At 39.4% G+C, this 19,920-nt stretch overlaps 5 protein-coding genes across 5 annotated transcripts; 4 read left to right on the top strand and 1 right to left on the bottom strand.

Moving 5' to 3' along the window:
• Nucleotides 1-155: 155 nt before the first annotated feature.
• On the bottom strand, nucleotides 156-966 carry LOC145846186 (uncharacterized). Its single transcript, XM_082953101.1, has 3 exons — nucleotides 960-966; nucleotides 618-758; nucleotides 156-400 (listed from the first exon to the last, which is right to left on the bottom strand). Exons 1-3 carry the CDS (start codon nucleotides 964-966, stop codon nucleotides 213-215), a joined length of 336 nt encoding a protein of 111 aa, XP_082809227.1. The 3' UTR covers nucleotides 156-212.
• Nucleotides 967-979: 13 nt separating this feature from the next.
• Nucleotides 980-4,994, top strand: LOC145846185 (immunoglobulin superfamily member 22-like). Its single transcript, XM_082953100.1, has 9 exons — nucleotides 980-1,285; nucleotides 1,575-1,716; nucleotides 2,020-2,289; nucleotides 2,874-3,021; nucleotides 3,277-3,401; nucleotides 3,505-3,645; nucleotides 3,979-4,139; nucleotides 4,364-4,555; nucleotides 4,863-4,994. Exons 1-9 carry the CDS (start codon nucleotides 980-982, stop codon nucleotides 4,992-4,994), a joined length of 1,617 nt encoding a protein of 538 aa, XP_082809226.1.
• Nucleotides 4,371-6,229, top strand: LOC145846181 (immunoglobulin-like and fibronectin type III domain-containing protein 1). The gene is made up of 5 exons (XM_082953095.1): nucleotides 4,371-4,555; nucleotides 4,805-4,990; nucleotides 5,530-5,672; nucleotides 5,775-5,910; nucleotides 6,206-6,229. The coding sequence occupies exons 3-5, from the start codon at nucleotides 5,595-5,597 to the stop codon at nucleotides 6,211-6,213; spliced, it is 222 nt and encodes a 73-aa protein (XP_082809221.1). The 5' UTR covers nucleotides 4,371-4,555; nucleotides 4,805-4,990; nucleotides 5,530-5,594; the 3' UTR covers nucleotides 6,214-6,229.
• A 4,020-nt stretch (nucleotides 6,230-10,249) lies between these two features.
• LOC145846184 (uncharacterized) lies at nucleotides 10,250-19,884 on the top strand (the record flags this gene model as incomplete). Its single annotated transcript, XM_082953099.1, has 7 exons — nucleotides 10,250-10,979; nucleotides 11,032-11,446; nucleotides 11,488-11,821; nucleotides 12,078-12,738; nucleotides 13,081-13,416; nucleotides 14,613-14,657; nucleotides 19,310-19,884. Coding segments are annotated over exons 1-7 (3,096 nt in total), but the record flags the coding sequence as incomplete, so codon positions are not given.
• LOC145846182 (uncharacterized) lies at nucleotides 15,303-17,543 on the top strand. The gene is made up of 3 exons (XM_082953096.1): nucleotides 15,303-15,475; nucleotides 15,699-15,861; nucleotides 16,185-17,543. The coding sequence occupies exons 1-3, from the start codon at nucleotides 15,351-15,353 to the stop codon at nucleotides 17,541-17,543; spliced, it is 1,647 nt and encodes a 548-aa protein (XP_082809222.1). The 5' UTR covers nucleotides 15,303-15,350.
• Nucleotides 19,885-19,920: the final 36 nt, after the last annotated feature.

Here is a 19,920-nt window from a genome sequence, read left to right as displayed (position 1 = left end):
ACTATTTTCAATATTTTTCGTAATCAAAAAGCTTTAACACTGATGGAAAAGTCACGAGATTTATTTCACAGCTGAACACAAAAAATACGCATATATTCACTTAACAGTCTAAATAATAATAAAACAGGCCCCCGGTTCAGCTTGGGGCTGAAGAACGTGACGGTGGCGGAGGGTGGCGACGCGGTGTTCGAGGCGATGCTGCGCGAGGGGGATTACCCGCCCGGAGTGCGGTGGGAGAAGAACGAGCGCGTGCTGCGGGAAGACCAGAGGAAATTGCTCATCAGCGACTCGGGCAGCGGCATGCACCACCTGGTGGTGAAAGACTGCGGGAAGGCGGACGAGGGGGTGTACAGCTGCTTCGCCGGATCCACGCAGACCAGCGCTCGGCTTTTTGTTGAAAGTTTGTGTTTTTTTCGGATTATTAAAATTATCAAAAAACATTAAAAATGGTCAGTTGTTTAAATGATTAATATTTCTCTAATAAATGAATTAACTTTTAATTTGATTGTTACACTACTAAAATATTTCTTTTTTTTAATTAACGTAAAAAATAAAACTACAACCAAAAAATGGAGCCAAACAACACGTAGCTTTAATCTGAAACTCTCGAAAATCAGAGGTGGAAATAACGAAGAAGCTGCACGGGAGCCGGCGAGTCGTGCAATCGAAAGATTTCGAGATGATCACGGAGACCAGCAAATCGCAAGTAACCGGAAGGTGGATGCACAACGGAACCGAAGTGAAGAACTCGCAAAGAACTACGGTAAACCATACTTATAACTAACCGTGTTTTAGTTATGATAGAACAAATTTAATCATAAGAACGTAGAAGTTTTTTTTTTTACTTTAGTTTTAATTTGGTTAGATTTCTCAAAACACTTCGAAAATCAATTCTGAAATTTTCCTCGTTTCAACTTTTCTTTTGATGTTTTTTTTTTCATTTTTCCGAAGGCTTAAACCACGCATAGGCTTTAAAAAAATGATTTGTAATTATTACAATAAAACTTACAAACACGCAACAAAAACAACCGAAACGCAGGTCACGCAAAGAGGGGCGCAGCACTCGCTGAAAGTGCGCGGGGCGACGCCGAGCGACGGGGGCGAGTACACGTTCAAGGTGGGCAGCAAGCAGACGTCGATGCGGGTTCACGTGGAAGAGGTGAAGGTGACGAGGGGATTCACCGAACAGAGGGTGAAGGAGACTCACGGCACGTCGTTCGAAGTGGAGCTCTCGGTGGAGGATTCCGGAGTGTGCACGTGGTTGAAGGACGATCGGATCGTTACTGTGAGATTGTTTAAAATTTAAACACCCTAGTAAAAAATTTCAATCAATGAAATATAATAGAAAAAAATTTTATATAAAGAAAAAGGTTTTTAAAACAATTTTTTTAGTATTTCTGGAAAATTATTTACATGTTACTGTCTACATTACTTCAAGTCAATACGTTTTATTATTTACTACTCAAGTTGGTTTAATTAACAAGGCAATCGCTTGTTTTTGTTGTTTCAAGCTGTTTGTTGTTAAAACTAACAAAAACAGTTGTATATTTTTAAACTTGTATTTATCTCAAAAGCCGACGAGCAACATTCGCATTTCGAACGAAGGGAAAGTCCGGAAGTTGGAAATTAAAAGTTGCGGAGACGGCGATGCCGGATTGTACAAGTGTCAGGTTTTGGACGGAGTTGATGAGTGTGCCGCCAGATTGTGTGTATCTCGTAAGTTTCAAAACTGTTATTTGTCACGTATTGTTGTCTAATTATTTTTTTATAAATTACATACTACGGTTGTTTGATTTATGCATAGTCTGTTTTTTGAAACTTTTGTATAAAAAAGGAATAAATGATAATGTTAAAATACACATGATTTAGTACAAAATTTAATACTTAGAATTGCGTCAATACAAATCATAAAATCTTTAATAAACTTGATCTATACCAATAGCTGTTTTAAATAGCATAAGGCGCTAGGATTTTGTTTCATATACGAACCAAACAAACCTCCCTTGTTTTCCTTTTCAGCTGTCAGGTTCACTTCGGAGCTCCCGAAATCAGTCAAGTGTGACGAGTCGACGCGCGAGGTGGACATCTCGTGCGAGATCGATTGCGATGACGTCACCGTCAGTTGGAAGAAGGGCGAAAAGAGCATCGCCACCACCGGGGGGCGTTACACTTCCTTCAGGCGGGGAAACACCCACGTGCTGAGGGTGAGGGAGCCGCGGAAGGCGCACAGCGGGGTTTACACGGCGGTGGCCGGCAGCAAGTTCACCACCTGCCGGCTCAACGTCACAAGTTTGTGTTTTGATAATTTTTTTCTACTTGTATACTATTTCATCTGGTTATATACCTTATCATCAGTGTTTTAAAATCAAATTTGAGTTACTTATAATTTAGTTGCAATCTGCGCCTAGTTGTTTTAGCAAGTGTAAAAGTCTGAAGGAGGTCCTTTAGCTTTAAAGGAAATTTTTTTTAGAAACAGGTTATTCAAATTTAGCCTCTGTTAGAAAAATTAATAAAATATACTGCTTTGTTAAGTTCAAGCAGTAGCAATAATAAAATTTTTGTTTGGATAGCACTTCTAAGTAATTTAACTTAACTTTTTATTCTTTTTATATTTCTTTTGATTTTTATTTCCATTGTATTTCATTATATCATAAGTTATCTTCTTTAATCGTATAACTCAACAATGTATTCAAGTACAACTTATTAGACTACTGAAAAATATTAAGTTATAATTTACATGTGAAGAAGAAAATAAACTTTGCTGTACTAAAAAAAAATGAAGAGCTAACAAAATGTTTAAAACTTTATGGGGTAACTCTTAATTTAAAAGAGTACAAAGACTAATTTTATGAACAAAGTTATCAACTTTATAGGCAGTCATATTGATATTTTAAAGTCAATGGAAGACGTTGAAGTTTTAGAAAATGAGAAAGCTGTTCTTGAATTTATGATTAGCAAGCCGGATATTGTGGCTGAATGGTCACATAATGGAAAAGTAATTGACATTAACAAAGATGAAAGGTTTGTAGCTTGAAATACTAAGTTTAACTGAAACAATAACGCCTTATAAAATTCACATATTCATTAGAACAAACCTTAATTTCTTTTCATTTTAATACAAATTTTTGTCATATATTTATTAACTAGAACCTATGTGAAATAAAAAATGTTCGAAAGACTAACAATCTTTAACAATTAATTCGATTTTAATTATCTTTAAATAAAATTCTATCCATAGTTTTATAAGTTACTTAACTTATGTGAATTTCTTATTAGATTCAAGTATATAGTTGACGGAACGAAACACAAGCTGATCATTGAAAACACACACTTCAACGACTCTGGAGAATACAAGTTCGATGTCGACGGAACATCAATGAAGTCTTTTGTTTACGTGCAAAGTTGGTTCATTGAAATAAACTCTAATTGTAAACATGTCTAGTATTATTTAATTTGCTCTCTCTCTACGTAATAAAGGTATAGTAAAAAAAAATCATGAAACAGCGCCCGAAGAGCCGAGTTTCTCGCAAGAGATGCGCGACTGCATAGTGGAGTGCGGACAGGAAGCCCGTTTCAGCGTCAGGGTCAATGGAAGGCCGCTGCCACAAGTAAAGTGGTCGTTCAACGGGAGTGAGATAGTCGAAGGTGCGGTTTTAAATTGAACAGAAATAAACTTTTATGCTACATAATTGAGCTTGTTAAACTTTGTTCTCTTTTTTTATTTATAAGTTATCAGAGAAAATTTTTAGCGAGTTTTGTTAGTATACTTAATCTTTGTCTCGCTTATTTACAGCCATTGTTCTTGTGTGTGAATTGTTTCATTTTTTTTCTAAGGAGCTGTTTTTGCGGTAAAATGTCGTAAAGTGAATAAAGTTTAAAACTACACGTAATTCAAACATCGTTGCGTTAGGATTAACAACTCTGAAATAATGTGCTTTTACTGACGCATAAACTTTTGTACTAACTGGTAACTTTCAGGGGAAAAGTACAAGATTGAAGCAAAGGACGAGCAGTTCACGCTGGTGGATGCCGACATCTGCAACCAGGACATCGGGAAGTTCACCTGCGAGGCATCCAACAAGTACGGAAGCTTCAGGTCGTCCGGACTGCTATTTACTACTGAATGTGAGTTTCGAAAAGTTTATTTGTTATGTTTTTTGCATAAAGCTATGTTTTTGGAGCGGTAAAAAGCTTTATGCAGAAGTTACGAAGGTGCTTGATGTGGCTTTGTATTCAGCTGTCTAATTAATTTTATTAAAGTTTTAAGCATTAATTTTCTATTCTATAAGAAACTTTGTAGACCGATTAAGAATTTTTTGAAAACAATTACAAACAATTGCTGACGTGTTTTATTTCAATACAGCTGAACAAGAAGAAAGAAGAAACCGAGGAAGTGGAACAAAACGAAGAACAAGTAGAAAAAGTCAAACATGTTGAGGGTAGCAAATCTTGGAAAGGGAAGAAGAGGAAGCTGTCCAAATCGTCCAGCCTCTTCAAGACTTCCACGCCAAGAAAGGACAGACCGCTAGATTTACTTGTGAAATTGCAGGAACGAGTAAGACTGAGTTTCAAATTCTATTGAAATAAAAACTTTTAAGCTAAACAAACACTTAGTAGAAAACAATATTTTTACTAATGCATTTTTTACTACATATAAAATTTTACTAAACTAATTTTCTTTTTTGGATAAACGTATTTTACGTAATCACTAATTAAAACTGTTTTTATTTATAGTTTAAATAGCTATGTTCTATAATCAAGTGCTAAAGTATTTCTAACATCCCTTCATGTTGCTTTCAATCAGATCCTACAGTCGTGTGGCGACGAAACGATGTTGAAGTAAAGAACGGTGAAATTACAAGATCACCGCCATCGGTTGCAAGCTTCAGCTTGAAATTGCCGAGGTCAGGGAGGAAGACGAAGGCACTTACGAGTGCATTGTTTCAAACTCGGTAAACAAACGTTTCGCAGGCCAAACTCGACATCGAAAGTAAGCTCGTAAAATGAGGCTTGTTTGTGTTTTGGTTGACTTCATTGAAATCATTCAGAGTGTTCGTTTCAGTTAGAATTTTGTTCCCTTTTTTGTTTTTGAATTTATTATTTTAGAAAAAAAAACAGAAATCAGTTTCATTTGTGTGTTTTCATTTGTTTAATAAGATAAAGAAAGTTAGTCATGATCGTAGTTCACAGTTAAAAAAAAGAACTTATAATTTAAACTTGTTTTAGATCTAAATAATGAAACTATTGCGTCTTCATACGTTTAAATTCATACGTCTTCATACGATAAATTTTTTTAAAGTTTAAACATTTTATTTTGCTAGCAAAATTAGCTTTTTGATACATTTTATTGGAGGGAGCCATGTATTTGCCAATTTATTTGAAAATTAAGCAGAAGCTAAGATAAAAAAAAGAACTCTTTTTTTTTTGCTTTTTGAAATAAAGAGACAATCACATCGCCATCAGTTTGTTCAGCATTTCATATCATTCAACATGTTAAGAAGAAATTCATAAACAACCTAATTATTCCAGTTTTGCCGCCAAAAGTTTTGAGCCCGTTGCAGCCTTTGCACGTCATAGAGGGCAGCATAGTCAGAATGAGCTGCGTCATAGAAGGAGACCGGCTCGGTGTCAGGTGGTTTCTGAATGGCGAGGACATAACAAACAGAAACAAGGTCTGTGTCGTAGACATACCTAAAACTTAAAGAACGAAAATAATTTGAACGTAAAGTCAACATTGTAAGAAGCAGTTCTAACTTTGTTCTAATTCATCACAGTGCGGGCGGTTGAGTAGCACAGGCCAATGCTGGTTGGTTATAGAGTCTTCCAGGGTGCAAGACTCAGGCGAAGTGAGGTGCCACGCTTCGAACAGCTGCGGCGAAGCAATCAGCAGCACCGACTTGAAAGTTACAGGTAAAATAATCTGCAATTGTCATCATGAAGTGTTTGTTTTGGTTGAGATTTATTTCAAAGTATGTTTTTTTTTGCTTACATCATACTTTTCTGGTGCAGTTCGTCGTTTGTTCAGTAGGTTGGATTTTTAATATATTGCCATGTTAACAATAACAAAAGTCATCAGATTGGATTTTCATAAACAGTGGGTTTCGTCATACTAAACTCAAAGCTTGTTGTGAGTTTGAAATCATTCGGAATGCCTTGAAATTTACAAACTCTTCAACAAAAACTCACTTTGTTTTCAACATTTCAGAAAACTGAAGCTAGACAAGCAGAAGCAGGGCTTTTGTGACGCAAATCGAAAGGTTCGAGTCGCGCACTCCCTACGAGATAAAAGTCCCCGTACCAGTTCTGGAAGTCGAGTTCTCGCCCACCGTCGTCGAAAAGATGCGGGTCGATCCCGAGAACGGGGAAACCCGGTTGAGGGTCAAGTTTGCCGCGTGCCCCGACCCGCAGGTTGCGTGGTACAAGGACGGGCAGCCGATCCGTCCGTACCAAAGTGGCGGGAAAATCGACATGCGGAGGAGGTTCTCGTACGAGGTGAGGGACCACGAGTACACCTCGTGCCTGGTGGTGTCCCAGCTGCAGGAGCAGGACGTCGGGTTGTACGAGTGCGTGGCCAGCAACAAGCTGGGGCGCGTCGTCAGCGCCACCAACGTCGTTGCCAGGGAGGACACGAGGCGAAGGAGGCGAAGGGAGACGGAAGGTAAATTCCTTGTCAACTACTTGTCCGCCGCTGCAGCTGCTTAAAATTTTCGTTTTAAGACTTTGAATCTGATTTGTGTTTTAAGAATTGTTTTGGCAGCAAATTAATATCCGTATTTATTTAAAATTTTTTTTGTTTGTGTAGCGCGATTTGATACAGTCATTTTTTCTTAGAAAAAATCTAACACAAATCTTTTTTTTCAAAACTTTTCATAGTTTTTATTTAGCATGCCTTATATAAAAAACCTTTTTTCCTTCTACTTACTATAACTTTTTTTTTACATGTTTCTTTGCTGCTTCCCCCATGGCTGTATCAATCGCTGCTCTGTTATCGTGTGTATGACGTCACAATGAAAAATAAAACGAATTCGGGAAACTGTGTCTTCTCTATTCACGTAAGTAGTTACTAGTAGTTTAAGTAGCAAGTTGGTGACCACCAACACGTTGAAAAACTTCAACAAAGTCCACCACGTCACCATGAAATCGGCGAACGTGGACAGATTAGGTAGCTTGTCCTCGACTGGCCACTTTTACATGACCTACACGGGCCAGGGCTCCACCATGTGCCACTGCTACGACCACTTCCTGGACAGGGACATCACCACCTACACAATGCAGGTGCCGGCCGTCCAGAGAGCGATAACTCCCGGTTTCAACGTCACCGTTGGAAGGACGCCCTCGCCAGGTTTGAGGATGTTCAGGAAGGGGGGTAGGAGCGAGGTGGAAAGCAGGCAGGAGATCCGCCTGAAGGTGTCAAGCAGGTCTCCCTCCCCACCGGTTTCCACGGTGGTTCTCGAGAAGCGCGCGTTCGACGAGGAGGCTCTTTACAACGAGCTGCACAAGTCGATCCAGGAGGCGCGTGACGTCATAATGGGAGACGAAGATGCGTCACACCACCAGAAGGAGCAGCAAAGAAGAGTTCTCTTTCAGACACCGCCCCTCTTTAACGTCCACGCAGGCAGGTCTCCGAGTCCCTACCGAAGAGAATCGCACCGCAGCGAGGTGACGGCGACGATGCGGGAGACGAGAGCCCTTTCTCCCGTCAAACATCATGTTCAGGAGCAACGAGAGGCAGCAGAACAGCCAGAGCGTCCTTTCTCAATACTCCCTGAACGCTCAGGCCGACTACGAGATTCCCTTCGACGTGCGGGAGGAAGAGGAGGAGAGGAGCAGGAGCGTGATGAGCATGAAGATAAGAGGAGGCCACGGAGCCATAACTCCTTCGCTGTTCAGCGCGCAAGTGGGAAGACCCGTGTCGGCCGAACCGGAAGAAAATCGAAGAAGAAAAAGAAGTCGAAACGGTCAACGAGAACCTGAACCAGGAGAAGCAGCTGACGAAGGCGCTGGAATTCTCATCCGACGAAGAAAAAGCCCGAGGAAGAGGAAAAGCCGAAAGCTCCTCCCGAAATTTCCAGGTCCGAGTTCAAGCTGATGCTGAAGGAGCGTCGCACCCCGCCTCCCATGGTCTTCACCTTTCCCAAGCCGCAGCCCGTCAAGTACAAGTCGGCCGAGAAGAAGGAGCTGATGTTCGAGCGGTCGTCGGCGCAGTCGGAGGACGAGTCCTTGTACGAGGAGGTGTTGGAAGAGGAGGAGAGCAGCGTGGTGGGGAGGCACGAGATCGAGACGCAGACGACGCCGACCGAGTCGCTGGACGAGCGGCAGGTGGAGGAGTTCAAGCCGTCGGTGTACGTTACCGAGGAGAGCGTGTACGAGGACGTCGTCACCAGGAAGAGGAGGAAGTCGCTGAGGGACAACCTGAAGAACAGCGCCCTGGACCACCTGAAGTACGACAGGAGCACGATGCCGCTGCCGCCCGAGGACCACACCGGCATCAAGGAGAAAGCGCTGGGCGACGAGGAGACAAGATCGTGCTGGTGGAGACGACGGAGACGACGACCACGACGCGGATCAAGCAGCAGGGCGACGGCAAGAAGCTGCAGACGAAGCAGGAGAGGATCAGCTACGAGGTGTACAACCCGGCGACGGGGGAAAAGTTCGTGTCGACCGTCAAGCAGGATCAGCACGAGAACAGGGGCGATTTGATCAACGAGCCCATGCCGAGGACCGAGTTCAAGGTGGAGGAGGGCTGGATGATAGAGGACGACAAGGACCGCGCCAGGATAACCGAGCTGAACGACGTCGACCTGGAAAAACTGGTGAACCCTTACAAGCGGCCGGCCTCCACCGACTGCATAAGGACGCAGTCGCCCCAGCGGGTCGGACGTCTTCACCCAGAAGCGCCGCTGGAACCCGAGGACGCGCGCCTTCGAGATAGTCTTCGCCGAGTCGGACGACAAGAAAGAGTCTCGAGCCAGGAGCAAGGAGAAGAAGAAGCAGGAGCTGCGCAGGATCAACATGGAGTACTTTGGCGGAGTCGTGCCCCCCGCCGCCACGACGAAAACGCACGAGCGGAGGTACGACGAAATGAGCTCCATAGCCGACTCGCAGCAGTCGGTGGACGAGATCAAGAACCTGATGTCGGACGACGACACGTTTTCGATCTGCTCCTCCTCCACCATGCAGCGGCCTCCTTCCAAGCTCGCGTACGACCTCGACGCGCGGAGGAGGCCGGAGACGTGCGACTGCGTCAGGTCGGACAGCGTGTCGAGCTCGCTCAAGGAGGGGTGGCGGAGGAGGTGTAACCCGCGCAGGAGGGGCTTCGAGATGGTGTTTGTCGGGGAGGAGGAGCTGAAGGAGGTGGCCGAGGAGGTGAGGCAGCCGGTGATCGGCAGGAAGGAGGAGAGGGCGGAAGCGAAGGAAGAGAGCGTGAGCAGCAAGATGCGGCAGATGAAGCGGGACTACCTGGCGACTGTGGGGCGACCGGAGGCAGATGAAGAGCTTCGTCGAGGAGCAGCAGAGGAAGCAGCAGAGCCAATCAGGTGGTATAAGAGGAGTCACGTGACGTGTTGTCAGGTAGAAAGCGTCCAAACAACCGTCTGCTGGGAAACTTCGGGGCCCCGGCATCTTTAGAAGATCTTACTTTTGAGAATGATTTGGACGATTTCTCAAGACAAGATACTGAGTCGCCGGGGCGAACACCCAGTAGTGATAACTTAGATGACGTTTATAACATTTCAAATACTAGCACAGAAAACAGAGAAAATACAGATTATGTAAATACAGATACAAACTTGGAAACAAAAACTTAATGAATCAAATAAAGCTTTTGAACAATTTGATAAAACAAATGACTTTTATGTAAATGAAAATTTAGAAAATAAACTAAACGAGTCAGAGAGTGTTTTTGAAAAACATAAAAGTACAAACAGTTCAAATGTTGATAAAGTGTCCAAAATTAAATTAAATGAGTCAGAAAATGCTTTTGAACAACACAATAATTTAAACATGTTTAATATAGATATAAATTCAAATAACAAACTAAATACCTCAGAAAATGCTTTTGAATGCAACAAGAACACACATGATTTTAATGTTAATAAAAACATAGATAATAAATTGTATGAGTCAGAAAAAACCATTGAACAAAAGAATGCAAATAAATCTAACATAGACAGTTTAAGCACTTTTGATTCTCATATTGAAGACAATTGTGAAAGTTTAAAACTTGAAAATAATGACAGTGCTTTTAAAGATGACTTTGATAATAGAAAATAAGGAGGCAAAAAATAAGCTAGACGAATTAGAAGCTTTAATCAAACTTTGTGAAACAAAATCAGAAAGTATAAAAGATGGTATATCTGAAGCACTTAACGACAGCTTGAAAAAGCAAGAGTCTATAATTAAAAGTTTTAAAGAAGCAAATAATCAGTTAACTGAAAATAAAATAAAAGACGAAAAAGCTTCAGACTCAAATGCTCCCTCTAATCTTACTTCAAAAAATGCTAGTTTAAATGCTCAAACAAATGAACAGAATAATCAAAGTAAACAAAGCAACAATTTTAATAATTTGGTTAATAGCAAGGTACATAGCAGTACAAAAAATGACGAGATTAGTTTGAATCTAGTTGCAAAAAAGAAAAACAAACAGTCAGAGCAATGTAAAATATCTGAAGATAAAGAACAAAGCTCTAATAAAAATAACAGCAAATACGAACAAGCTTCAAAAAGTGATAAAGCAAGTTTGATTAATAAAATAGCTACTTCTATTGAAGAGACATCAATTAAAAATGAAACAACTGCTGTTGATCTCAAGAAAAAAACTGAAAAATTGATGAAAACAAAGGACCAATCAGTGAGCAAAAGCACGGCTGAAAGCAGTTTGACAAGCAAAATAAAAAGATCAAGCTCAAGCAAAAAGTCCTCAGTTAAAAACAAAACAAAATCTTCCGAGTCGAAAATTTCAAAAAAAGCGAACAAATCCGGTAAAAAGCTGGTCAGGCAGTCGAAAACAACCGAGAGGCCGAAACTGCGCAGGAAGGAAAGCGACTCGAGGCCGGGAAGCCGACCAGACGCTGCCTCCGAAACCTTCAGGAGGGCGGCAGAGGGGCCGAACGTCCGGCAGGTCGAACCAGCAGGTTGAGGAGCAGGTGGAGCTGGCGAGGTACTCGAAGGCGAAGCGGAGGAACGAGTCCTTGGTGGCGCTGAAGAACTTGAAGGCGGTGCAAAAAGACAAGAGGGTCGTCGACGACACGGAGGAGGCCAACAGGAGGAGCCTGGCGCAGATCAGGAGCGGGCTGCGGTCGAGGGACGCCAGCGAGCAGCGGTTCAGGTCGCGCGACTCGAGCACGTCCAGGTTCGAAGGAGAAACGCAATCTTCAACGATTGAAACGAACAGGGAGTCTTCTTTCAGCGAAGTCGACAAGGACCTGCGAGAATCTTCGTCGCTGACGTCGGTGGAAAGGAAGAAGTTTACAGGACGCACAACTTCAGGAAGGAAAGGAGCAAGCACGAGAGGTTGGAGGGCGCGGCGAGCGAGAGCAAGCTGACTGACACCGCGAAAGCAGAGAGCGAGATGGAGTCCTTGAAGAGGTCGTCGATGGGATTGCAGAAGGAAGACAGGGAAAAAGTCGAAGAAAAAAGATCGGTCGACGCGCTTTCGGCTTTCAAGGAGGCCAAGCAGCAGTTTGTTGAAAGTAATACCTCTGTTTTAGAAAAAGAAACTTCGCTTTCTCAAAATGAGCAACATATTAAGAAGAGTGATAAAATAGCCCAGGCATCTGAAGTGACTAAAACTGGCAAAGAAAACAAAACTGAGAAGAAAAAGGTTAAAGCAACCAAAAAGTCGTCAAAAAAATTAAAGTCAAACAAAAACAAAACTTCTTCAAAAAACTTAAAAAACACAGAAAAAATAAAAACCAAAAAAGATGTTGTACAATCCAATAAATCTTCAGAAAGTGCAGCTAGATTGAAAACTAGTACACGTGATGAAAAAATTTCATTAGAAAATAAAAGTTCAAATAAAACACATATAGAGAGTAGCTATACAGTTAAACAAGACCAATCTAGCACCCTGAAAAAAGTCTAGGAAATTAAAAAAGACAAAAAACAAATCGAAAATTGAAACAGCAAAAACTGATATAAAGACAGAGGAAAGCAAAGATCGTTATGAAAAAGCAATCGAAAAGGAAGTAGAACCGATTGTGACGCAGCAAAGCGACGAGGAGATTGTCGTTGAAGAGTCTCAGCAGAGCTTCATTGAGATCGACGAAGTAACGGACGAGAGCGAATGCGGTCAGAGCTACGTGTCCACTCCCAGCAAGGTGGAGTACTGCGAGGAGGAGCTGTGGCAGGGCGTCAGCATGAACATGCAGTCCCAAGACAGCCTGTCCACCGTTGAGTTCTCCGTCATCGGGGATTACCCCGTCACCCCCAAGCCGACCAGGGCGCCGGAAAGCTTCGCGCCGTGCTTCAAAAAGTCCCTCACCGCGCAATCGTGCTTCGAGTCCGAAGCGGCCGAGTTCACGTGCCAGGTGGAAGGGTTGGGGCTGGTCAGGTGGACCGTCAACGAGACAGAGGTGAGGCCGGCTCAGGTGGGATACTCGATCCTGGTCGACGACGTGTGCGGGGTGCACACGCTGATCGTAGAGCGGCCGAACAGGAAGGAGCATGACGGGTGCAGCGTCAAGTGCTGGGTCTGCAACACTCACGGGTCGGCGAGCTGCGAAGCAACGCTCAGAGTCGGTTAGTGGGAGCTTTCTCAATATTTGTTTTATAAACGTTACATAAAAGATGGCTTGTTTGTTCAAAATTATTTTGTCGATACCTTTTTTTATTTTTTCCCTAATATTTTTTTTATGTTACTTTGTTTTAAATATGTATAGAAGAAACGATTTTTTCTAAAGAAAATTAAGCTGACCGTATTTAAAGTTACAGTTATTTCAAGAAACTCAAGCTGGTTTACATTAAAATAAAAAAAGTAATATTTTTTGTACTGATGCACTCAAACATTAATACTACCTATACTAAAACGAACAACTGTTTGTTTCAAAAATGCCTTGACTTCATTTATCAACCTTCCCACAGAAAAGAGAAAGTCGTACTGGCAGCAGCGGTCCTCATCCTCGGACCGACCCCCGTCCGTGCTCCGGCCCGTGGAATCGCCCACGTTGAACGAGAAGGACGTGCGGCTGGAGTGCGTCATGTCCGGCTCTTCCTCCGTGGAGTGGCGGAGGGACGGCGAGCCGCTGAACCCGAAGCTGTTCAGGAAGTCGTCGTGGAAGACGGAGGACGGGGACACGCGGGCGCGGCTGGAGGCGAGGGGAGGCGGGGCGGAGATGAGCGGGGTGTACACGTGCGTGGGGCGGGACGAGTTCGGGGGCGAGGTGGCCAGCTCGAGCACCCACGTGTTCTTCGACCGAGGTGACGGGAGAGTGGCGTGTGAACTCCATGCGTGAAAATATCATCAGCGTGTGAGAGGGTGGCGTGTGAACTCATGCGTGAAAATATCATCGAAGTGTGAGAGGGTGGCGTGTGAACTCATGCGTGAAGATATCATCGAAGTGTGAGAGGGTGGCGTGTGAACTCATGCGTGAAGATATCATCAACATGAGCTTTTGCACCTCAAGGTCCATTTGTGGAGAGGAGTGCAGATTCATTGCTTAAACTTTGTGTTCATGCGTGGAAAAAAATCAAACCAATGCAAAATAAAGAACATTAGTTTGTGTGTGTACATAATACAGTCGTGTATGCCTGATACAAAAGTTACTCAAATTCATGCTTTGGTTTGCTGAAGGTCATTTTTGATAACTACTTGTTTCACCTTATTTTAAATAATCTTGTTTCAATTTTTTTTGTTTTTCAACCAAGGTTCATAATGCAAAAAGGGTGTTGTGAACATTACAGGATGTTCACGCGCGAAAATCGTGTAAAGTCGGAAACACAAATTTTCTGATCAAAAGTTTAGAATCAATTCAGACTGCAGGTTGATACAGGCATTATATTCAAATAACAAAAGTCCTGTTTTGGTTCGCTTAAATGTGGTTTTAAAATTAAAAGTTTCCTTTCATGCTATTTTACATACATTTTGTGTTATTTTTTTACAAAAAAGTTATCATTCTACTCATGGTTTGCTGCTATGCTTTTATTAAAGACTTTTTAAATCTTGAAGCAAATTGGAGTGAGCCATGTTTATAATATTACTTCCAAACAGTTTTAAAATTTATTTATTTTGTTATGGATAGAATACTGTTTTTTCAAATAAGAATTATTCATAAGGAGAAGTTCAACAGTGATTTCATTTTATTGTGTTTAAGTTTACTTTAAGTTTTTCTTCTTTTGCTGTTAAGAGACTTTAATTTTGCTTGTTTATTTCAAGTATATGTGTGTTTCAGCAGTTTCATTAAAACGTGCATAAACAGAACAATTCTAAAGTTAGCATGAGAAAAAAAAACGCAACTAATTATAATATAAACATTCGTTTTCATTTCATTCTAGTTTTATTTTGCAGTGTTTCTTGTATATATTTCAATGGAGTCATACTATTTTTGTATTCAATTTTGCAAAAATATTTATTACTATTGTACTTAAAACAATTTAACAAAATTAAATTTCAACAGAAGAAGAAAGTTTAAGAAAATCAGAAACCAAAGATAATGAAGACGGTAAGAATACATGTATAAGTAGTGATTTTATAAATAATATTATAGACAACTATAATTATTTAAAACTTAATAATATCTTTAAATAAAACCTTCTAAGTCCATAAACAATACATATATTTTTTACTTTTTATATTTCTCATTTTTGTGCTTATTATGCGACTTTTAAAATAATATGTTACTTTATTTGTTTTGTTTCTCTAGTTGTTTTTTCTTTTCTTTGCATTTCAACAGAAAAAAGGTACTTTAGAAAATTAGCTTGTTTGATTCGCACTGCAGTTAATAAAAAGTAGACTGTTAAAAGATGTTAGATTTCAGCATAGTTTGATTTAGTTAAAGACAGCTTTATTCGTTTCTTTTATTTTTGACACAAATTTTATCGAAAGTTTGAATTTTTTTACCCCTTTCAACGACAATCAAATGCACAATTAATTCTTCCTCGTTTCTGTTTCAATTTCTCCTGCTACCATTTTTAAGGTGAGATTTTTACAACGTTTCTTTTTAAATTACTCTCTATTCTAAATCTGTAGACAACTTTATATGTTTTCTTGATGTGATTTAAAATAAAACTAGTATTACTCATAAATATAAATATAAGCATTACAATAAATCAAATTAAACTATCTCAACTTTTTTAAATTAAAATATTTATATAAATACAATACACTTACAATCATATTTGTTACTTTAAACACAATGTTATCAATAATAACAGATAAAACATCAAGTATCAACTTACACAATCTCGATTTAAAGTACGGAGCAAAGATCTATCATTTTTACATTGATCCTACCCTCAAAGAAACACTTGACGTAGCCAAGTTTGTACACAAAACATTTTGACTAAATTACAAAACATATAGTTTGTAAACTTAAGCTAAGCTTAGTGTTTCTATAAATTTTATATCGATTTTCGACTATTTATTGTAATTTAGAATGTCGTTAATAACAAATATTAGTTAAGTGAAACAGTATTTTATAAATAAGTTTATAAGATAATGATTTTATAAAAAAATAAAAATTTGAATAATAAAACCTTTTCAGGCCAGTTGCTAAAGCCAGATCAAAAGCGAACAACGTCAAACCGGCGTTTCTCATCAAGCCAAAACGCTCATACGACGTTCCAGTAGATGAAAGGTTCAGAATTAAGTGCACGTTTGTTGCCAGTCCAAAACCGATTGTCGAGTGGTATTTTAACGATGAAAAGGTTACTAGCTAGCAGTTGTTAATTATCATTCAATAAATATATTTATAAACATTTAAAAAATGATTTTAAACATATAAAGTCGAATATATTTATGCCTGTCGTAGTTTTTATGGAATGAGTTAAAAATGTAATTAAAAGTTTTATATTAGAAATAAGAAAAAGTAATATATAGTGTAAAAGTAAGAAGTCATTAATTTTAATATACTTGGCTTTTTCATTAAAGTCGTTAAAGACTACAAAAAATGACTTTTTTACTTAGTGTTAAAATAAACTCAATAAATCTTTGTTTTAAATTTGACTCAAAATTTCAATTTTTTCTACAGTTTGATACTGAAATAATGAGAAGAATCGAGCTGAACAGGGAAATGTTCTCTTATGACGCAGTAATGACTTTTAAAAAGTTTCAAAAATACTACAGCGGCGAATACAAAGTCACTGTCTCAAACGAAGAAGGAAATATTACCACCAAATTTTCACTGGGAGTTAAAAAAGACGACTTGAGCAAAAGCCTGCCGATACCAAGCAAAGATGAATCAATAAGAGAGGAAAGTGTGGAAGAACTTAAGCCAAAAAAAAGGCGTTCGTACCCTTTGAAGCCCAAAATCAGAAGCAACAGCCACAAGAGCAGGCAGTTGAAAACGCGTACTAGAAACAAGCTAGCTCCGAATGACAAGGAACGACTGCCCAAGCTAGATTTGAACGATCTCTCTTCCGATAAAAGCAACAGTGAAAAAGTTTCGGAAGACAGACTTAAGAAACAGAGTGGTGATAACTTGGACGAATCAACTACGATCAGCATGTTTTCTGACTGCGAAACGGTGGGAACGGAAGATTGTTCCTTCCTCAACTCCTTCAACGGATCAATTCCCGGAAACTTCTCCCCTCGAAGCACCAGCACGAAACTGCCGACGAGGTGCAGCAGCAGGAACGATCTGCTGGACAACGACGCCGTGTTCGAAGCTTTGAGCATCGCGGAGCCTAAAACAAGTGGTTCGATGGACAATATACCGATTGAAATAAATCCACCTAAGACAAGTGGTTACACGGACAAGATGCCCTATGCGAGTCAAACAGACGCTCCAAAGATCGTTATTGATGACTGCAATTCCGCCTCAACGCGTCAAAACAAAACATTGAGTGACGACGACCTTAAAGCAAGTGGTTTAGATAAGGTCCCATCTCAAACAGACGCTCCTAAGATCGTCATTAATGACTGCGCGTCTACCTCAACGCATCTAGTTGACACATCTCCCGCTGATGACTGTATTTCCGCCTCAACGCATCAAGGCGACAAATCTCCTGCAGGCAGCAACGACACGAGCGTGTTTTCAGACTGCGACACTATTGCCACCAAAGACATTTCGTTTTTGGACGGAACTTGCGACATTTTTACAGACGATGAGTCGAGCAAACAGTTATCAATTCTCCTCAGCAGCTCATCTAGTGACATTTCAACTTCCAGCTGCACTACCTTGGTAGCTGATATGGCAGTTTCGTCCAGTGACGAATCTAATGGTGTCGTTAGTTTGTCAAGGAAAAGTTCTAATAGTAAAAAAGACAAGTTGGTAAACGATAAACTGACTGAAAAAGTTTTCGGGACTTTTGGAGAAAAGTTAGTCTTGTGTCCTTGCTTAAAACAAATAAAACCAGAAAAGTGCAATTGGACGAAAAAACGGCGATAAAGTAAGAAACAATATTCAGCTGTCCAATAAGATAGATGAAAATTCACATTCATTGACAATAAATAACTTTCAAACTGAACACACTGGTAAATACGTTTTTGTTGCTGAAGGTGATAAAAAACAACTTTTTAAACAAACTTTTGACGTTAGAGTAAAAAATCAAAAAACTGTTAAAAAAGGTAAGTAAAAACCTAAAATAAGTTTAAAATAAATATTGCACTTTTATTTTTGAAGTTTTACAAATTTTGTCTTAATATAAAAGTTTTCACTGTACCTCGAATTTTTTCGGTAAAAAACCATAAGCTAAGAATACCAAAAATATTTTACAACTAAAAGTAGTTTAGTAATGAAAAAAGTATTTAAAAAAATAGATTTTTGTAATGTACATTTATTTCAAATGTCAGTTTTACCAGCTGGAATAAAAGCTTTAGTTACAAAAATAACTATGCATGATTTTTGTCAAACGTTTTTGTGTATCACAAATGCTTTTTGTTTATATTTATTAAGTTTTATATCGAAATTAAGCCATTTTTTGTTTAATTATACATTTTGTTGTTTTTGTTTTACTAACTTACTTAAATTTTTGACACATATAAGTCAGAATGTTAATACTTAAAAAATCACATCAGCATATTTTACATTTAAATGTTTTTATAGAGTTTTACTTAAATTTAATTTTTATTCACACACACTACTGTTTTATCAAAATATATTAACATGTGAGCTTCATTAGCATTAAAACATACTTTTGCATGCTGAACATAGATGTCTTCAAAACTAAACATTTATCACTCGAATGCTTATACTGATAGAATAAAGTTATACATAAACTAGCTTTATTTTGTTGTTATATGTGTATATTTTTTTCTAAACTTATGTAAAACACTTTTATTTATTGTAAAACTTTATTTTAAACTACCACTAAGTTGTTGTCAATTGTTTCTTTTAAAATATAACAACTAAACCGCTCGTACTAAGATTAGGTGTTTCTTATGGCACTGATGTAAAATAGAACAAATAAATTCTAAAACTAAGTATCAAAAAAGCCTACTACGATATATAGTTTAGTGTGTTACTGGAAACCCAAAGTAATACTAACAAATTTTATCAGTATTCAACCATAAGACTATAATTTCACGGCATGAATTTATAAAAACTAGTCAAAAAGGTATTTGAGAGTTTGTTAAACATTTTGTAAGCATGTTAAACTCTTAAAACAAAGGTTCTCCTCAAACAATAACAATAGAGAGTTTTTTCTGACTTTTATATCTATTAAAGGAAAAAATTATTTTTACTTCAAAAAATAGTTTGTAAAATTTTAATTATGTCTGATGATATTTGAAAACTTTTTACTGATTAAAATAAACAAAGTCATCTTTATTTCTTAAATACTCTGGATTTTTGGAATGATCTAACGCTAACGAATGTGCACAATGTTGCTTTGCTTGATGTTTTAGAGTTGAGTGTTAGCTTAAAAAGACAAAAATAATAGAGTTTTTAAAACTGGTATTATTTTTTTAGATTTCATACGAACCAGTCTTCAATTGCATTCGAAGTTCAACACGCCACAGTTGTTAAAAACTCATTAGAACTTAGATGCTTTAGTTTAGTCACATGTTTTTGTTTAGACAGTCTCAGCTTTCAGATCAGTCAATATTTTCATCTTAGCGGAACTTTTTTTTTTCAGTGAAATTAGTACAAAAAATGCGCACATCATACTAAAACTTTTACGAGAAAATTTAAAGTAACTCCTTATCCAAATATAGATCTTATCGGTGATGACCTTGAAGAAGAAGAAGCAAAAGAAGATCATCAAAGCTCCTCTGTCACCAGAGATGTGCTGATGAGCCACCCGTCCATGGTGATGAAGGGAGGCCACCATGCGGTCAATTTATTTTCCAAGTCAATTCAGCAGCTAACTAAATCATCGCACGAGGGCGACGCGAAGAGGAAACACGACGAAGTCGAGTCGGACTCGGTGGCGAGCCAGGACGAGCCGCTGTACAAAATGGCGCTCACCGAGAACTGGTCCGACAGGATCAAGACCGTGATCAGGGAGGAAATAAAGACCAACAAAAAAGCTACAGATGATAACAAAAGCTTTCAAACTGAACCTCCGGAGTTTCTAAAGACGATCTCTGATTGCTGCGTCGCGGAGGGCCAACCCGCGCACTTCGTCTACACCCTCAAGCCGAGCAGCTGCGAAACGAGCGTTCAGTGGTTCAGGAACAACGAACCCGTCGAACCGATGAAGGACAAAATTGAGGTGATCAGCGATGGGAACGAAGCGGGATGCCTGATAATAAGCCAATCAGCGACTTCGAACTCGGGTACATACAAGGTGCTGGCTTCAAACGAGAAGGGAAGCACTCAGTGC

The sequence above is a fragment of the Thalia democratica genome, unplaced genomic scaffold (assembly GCF_965202585.1).
Source record: "Thalia democratica unplaced genomic scaffold, ktThaDemo2.hap1.1 HAP1_SCAFFOLD_306, whole genome shotgun sequence".
Taxonomy (NCBI): domain Eukaryota; kingdom Metazoa; phylum Chordata; class Thaliacea; order Salpida; family Salpidae; genus Thalia; species Thalia democratica.
The sequence above is the reverse complement of the archived record's forward strand: the minus strand, read 5'-3'. Positions and strand labels throughout refer to the sequence as shown.

Excerpts from the sequence above, each read along its gene's own strand:
- LOC145846186 (XM_082953101.1), bottom strand. Across the intron at positions 401-617 it reads CTTCTTCGTTATTTCCACCT|TTTCAACAAAAAGCCGAGCG; the intron begins CTGATTTTCGAG and ends AAAAACACAAAC.
- LOC145846185 (XM_082953100.1), top strand. The coding sequence starts at position 980 with ATGATTTGTAATTATTACAATAAAACTTACAAACACGCAACAAAAACA. Across the intron at positions 3,402-3,504 it reads GTCTTTTGTTTACGTGCAAA|CGCCCGAAGAGCCGAGTTTC; the intron begins GTTGGTTCATTG and ends ATCATGAAACAG. Across the intron at positions 4,140-4,363 it reads CTGAATGTGAGTTTCGAAAA|CTGAACAAGAAGAAAGAAGA; the intron begins GTTTATTTGTTA and ends ATTTCAATACAG.
- LOC145846181 (XM_082953095.1), top strand. The coding sequence starts at position 5,595 with ATGAGCTGCGTCATAGAAGGAGACCGGCTCGGTGTCAGGTGGTTTCTG. Across the intron at positions 5,673-5,774 it reads ACATAACAAACAGAAACAAG|TGCGGGCGGTTGAGTAGCAC; the intron begins GTCTGTGTCGTA and ends AATTCATCACAG.
- LOC145846182 (XM_082953096.1), top strand. The coding sequence starts at position 15,351 with ATGTTATCAATAATAACAGATAAAACATCAAGTATCAACTTACACAAT. Across the intron at positions 15,476-15,698 it reads GAAACACTTGACGTAGCCAA|GCCAGTTGCTAAAGCCAGAT; the intron begins GTTTGTACACAA and ends AAACCTTTTCAG. Across the intron at positions 15,862-16,184 it reads GGTATTTTAACGATGAAAAG|TTTGATACTGAAATAATGAG; the intron begins GTTACTAGCTAG and ends TTTTTTCTACAG.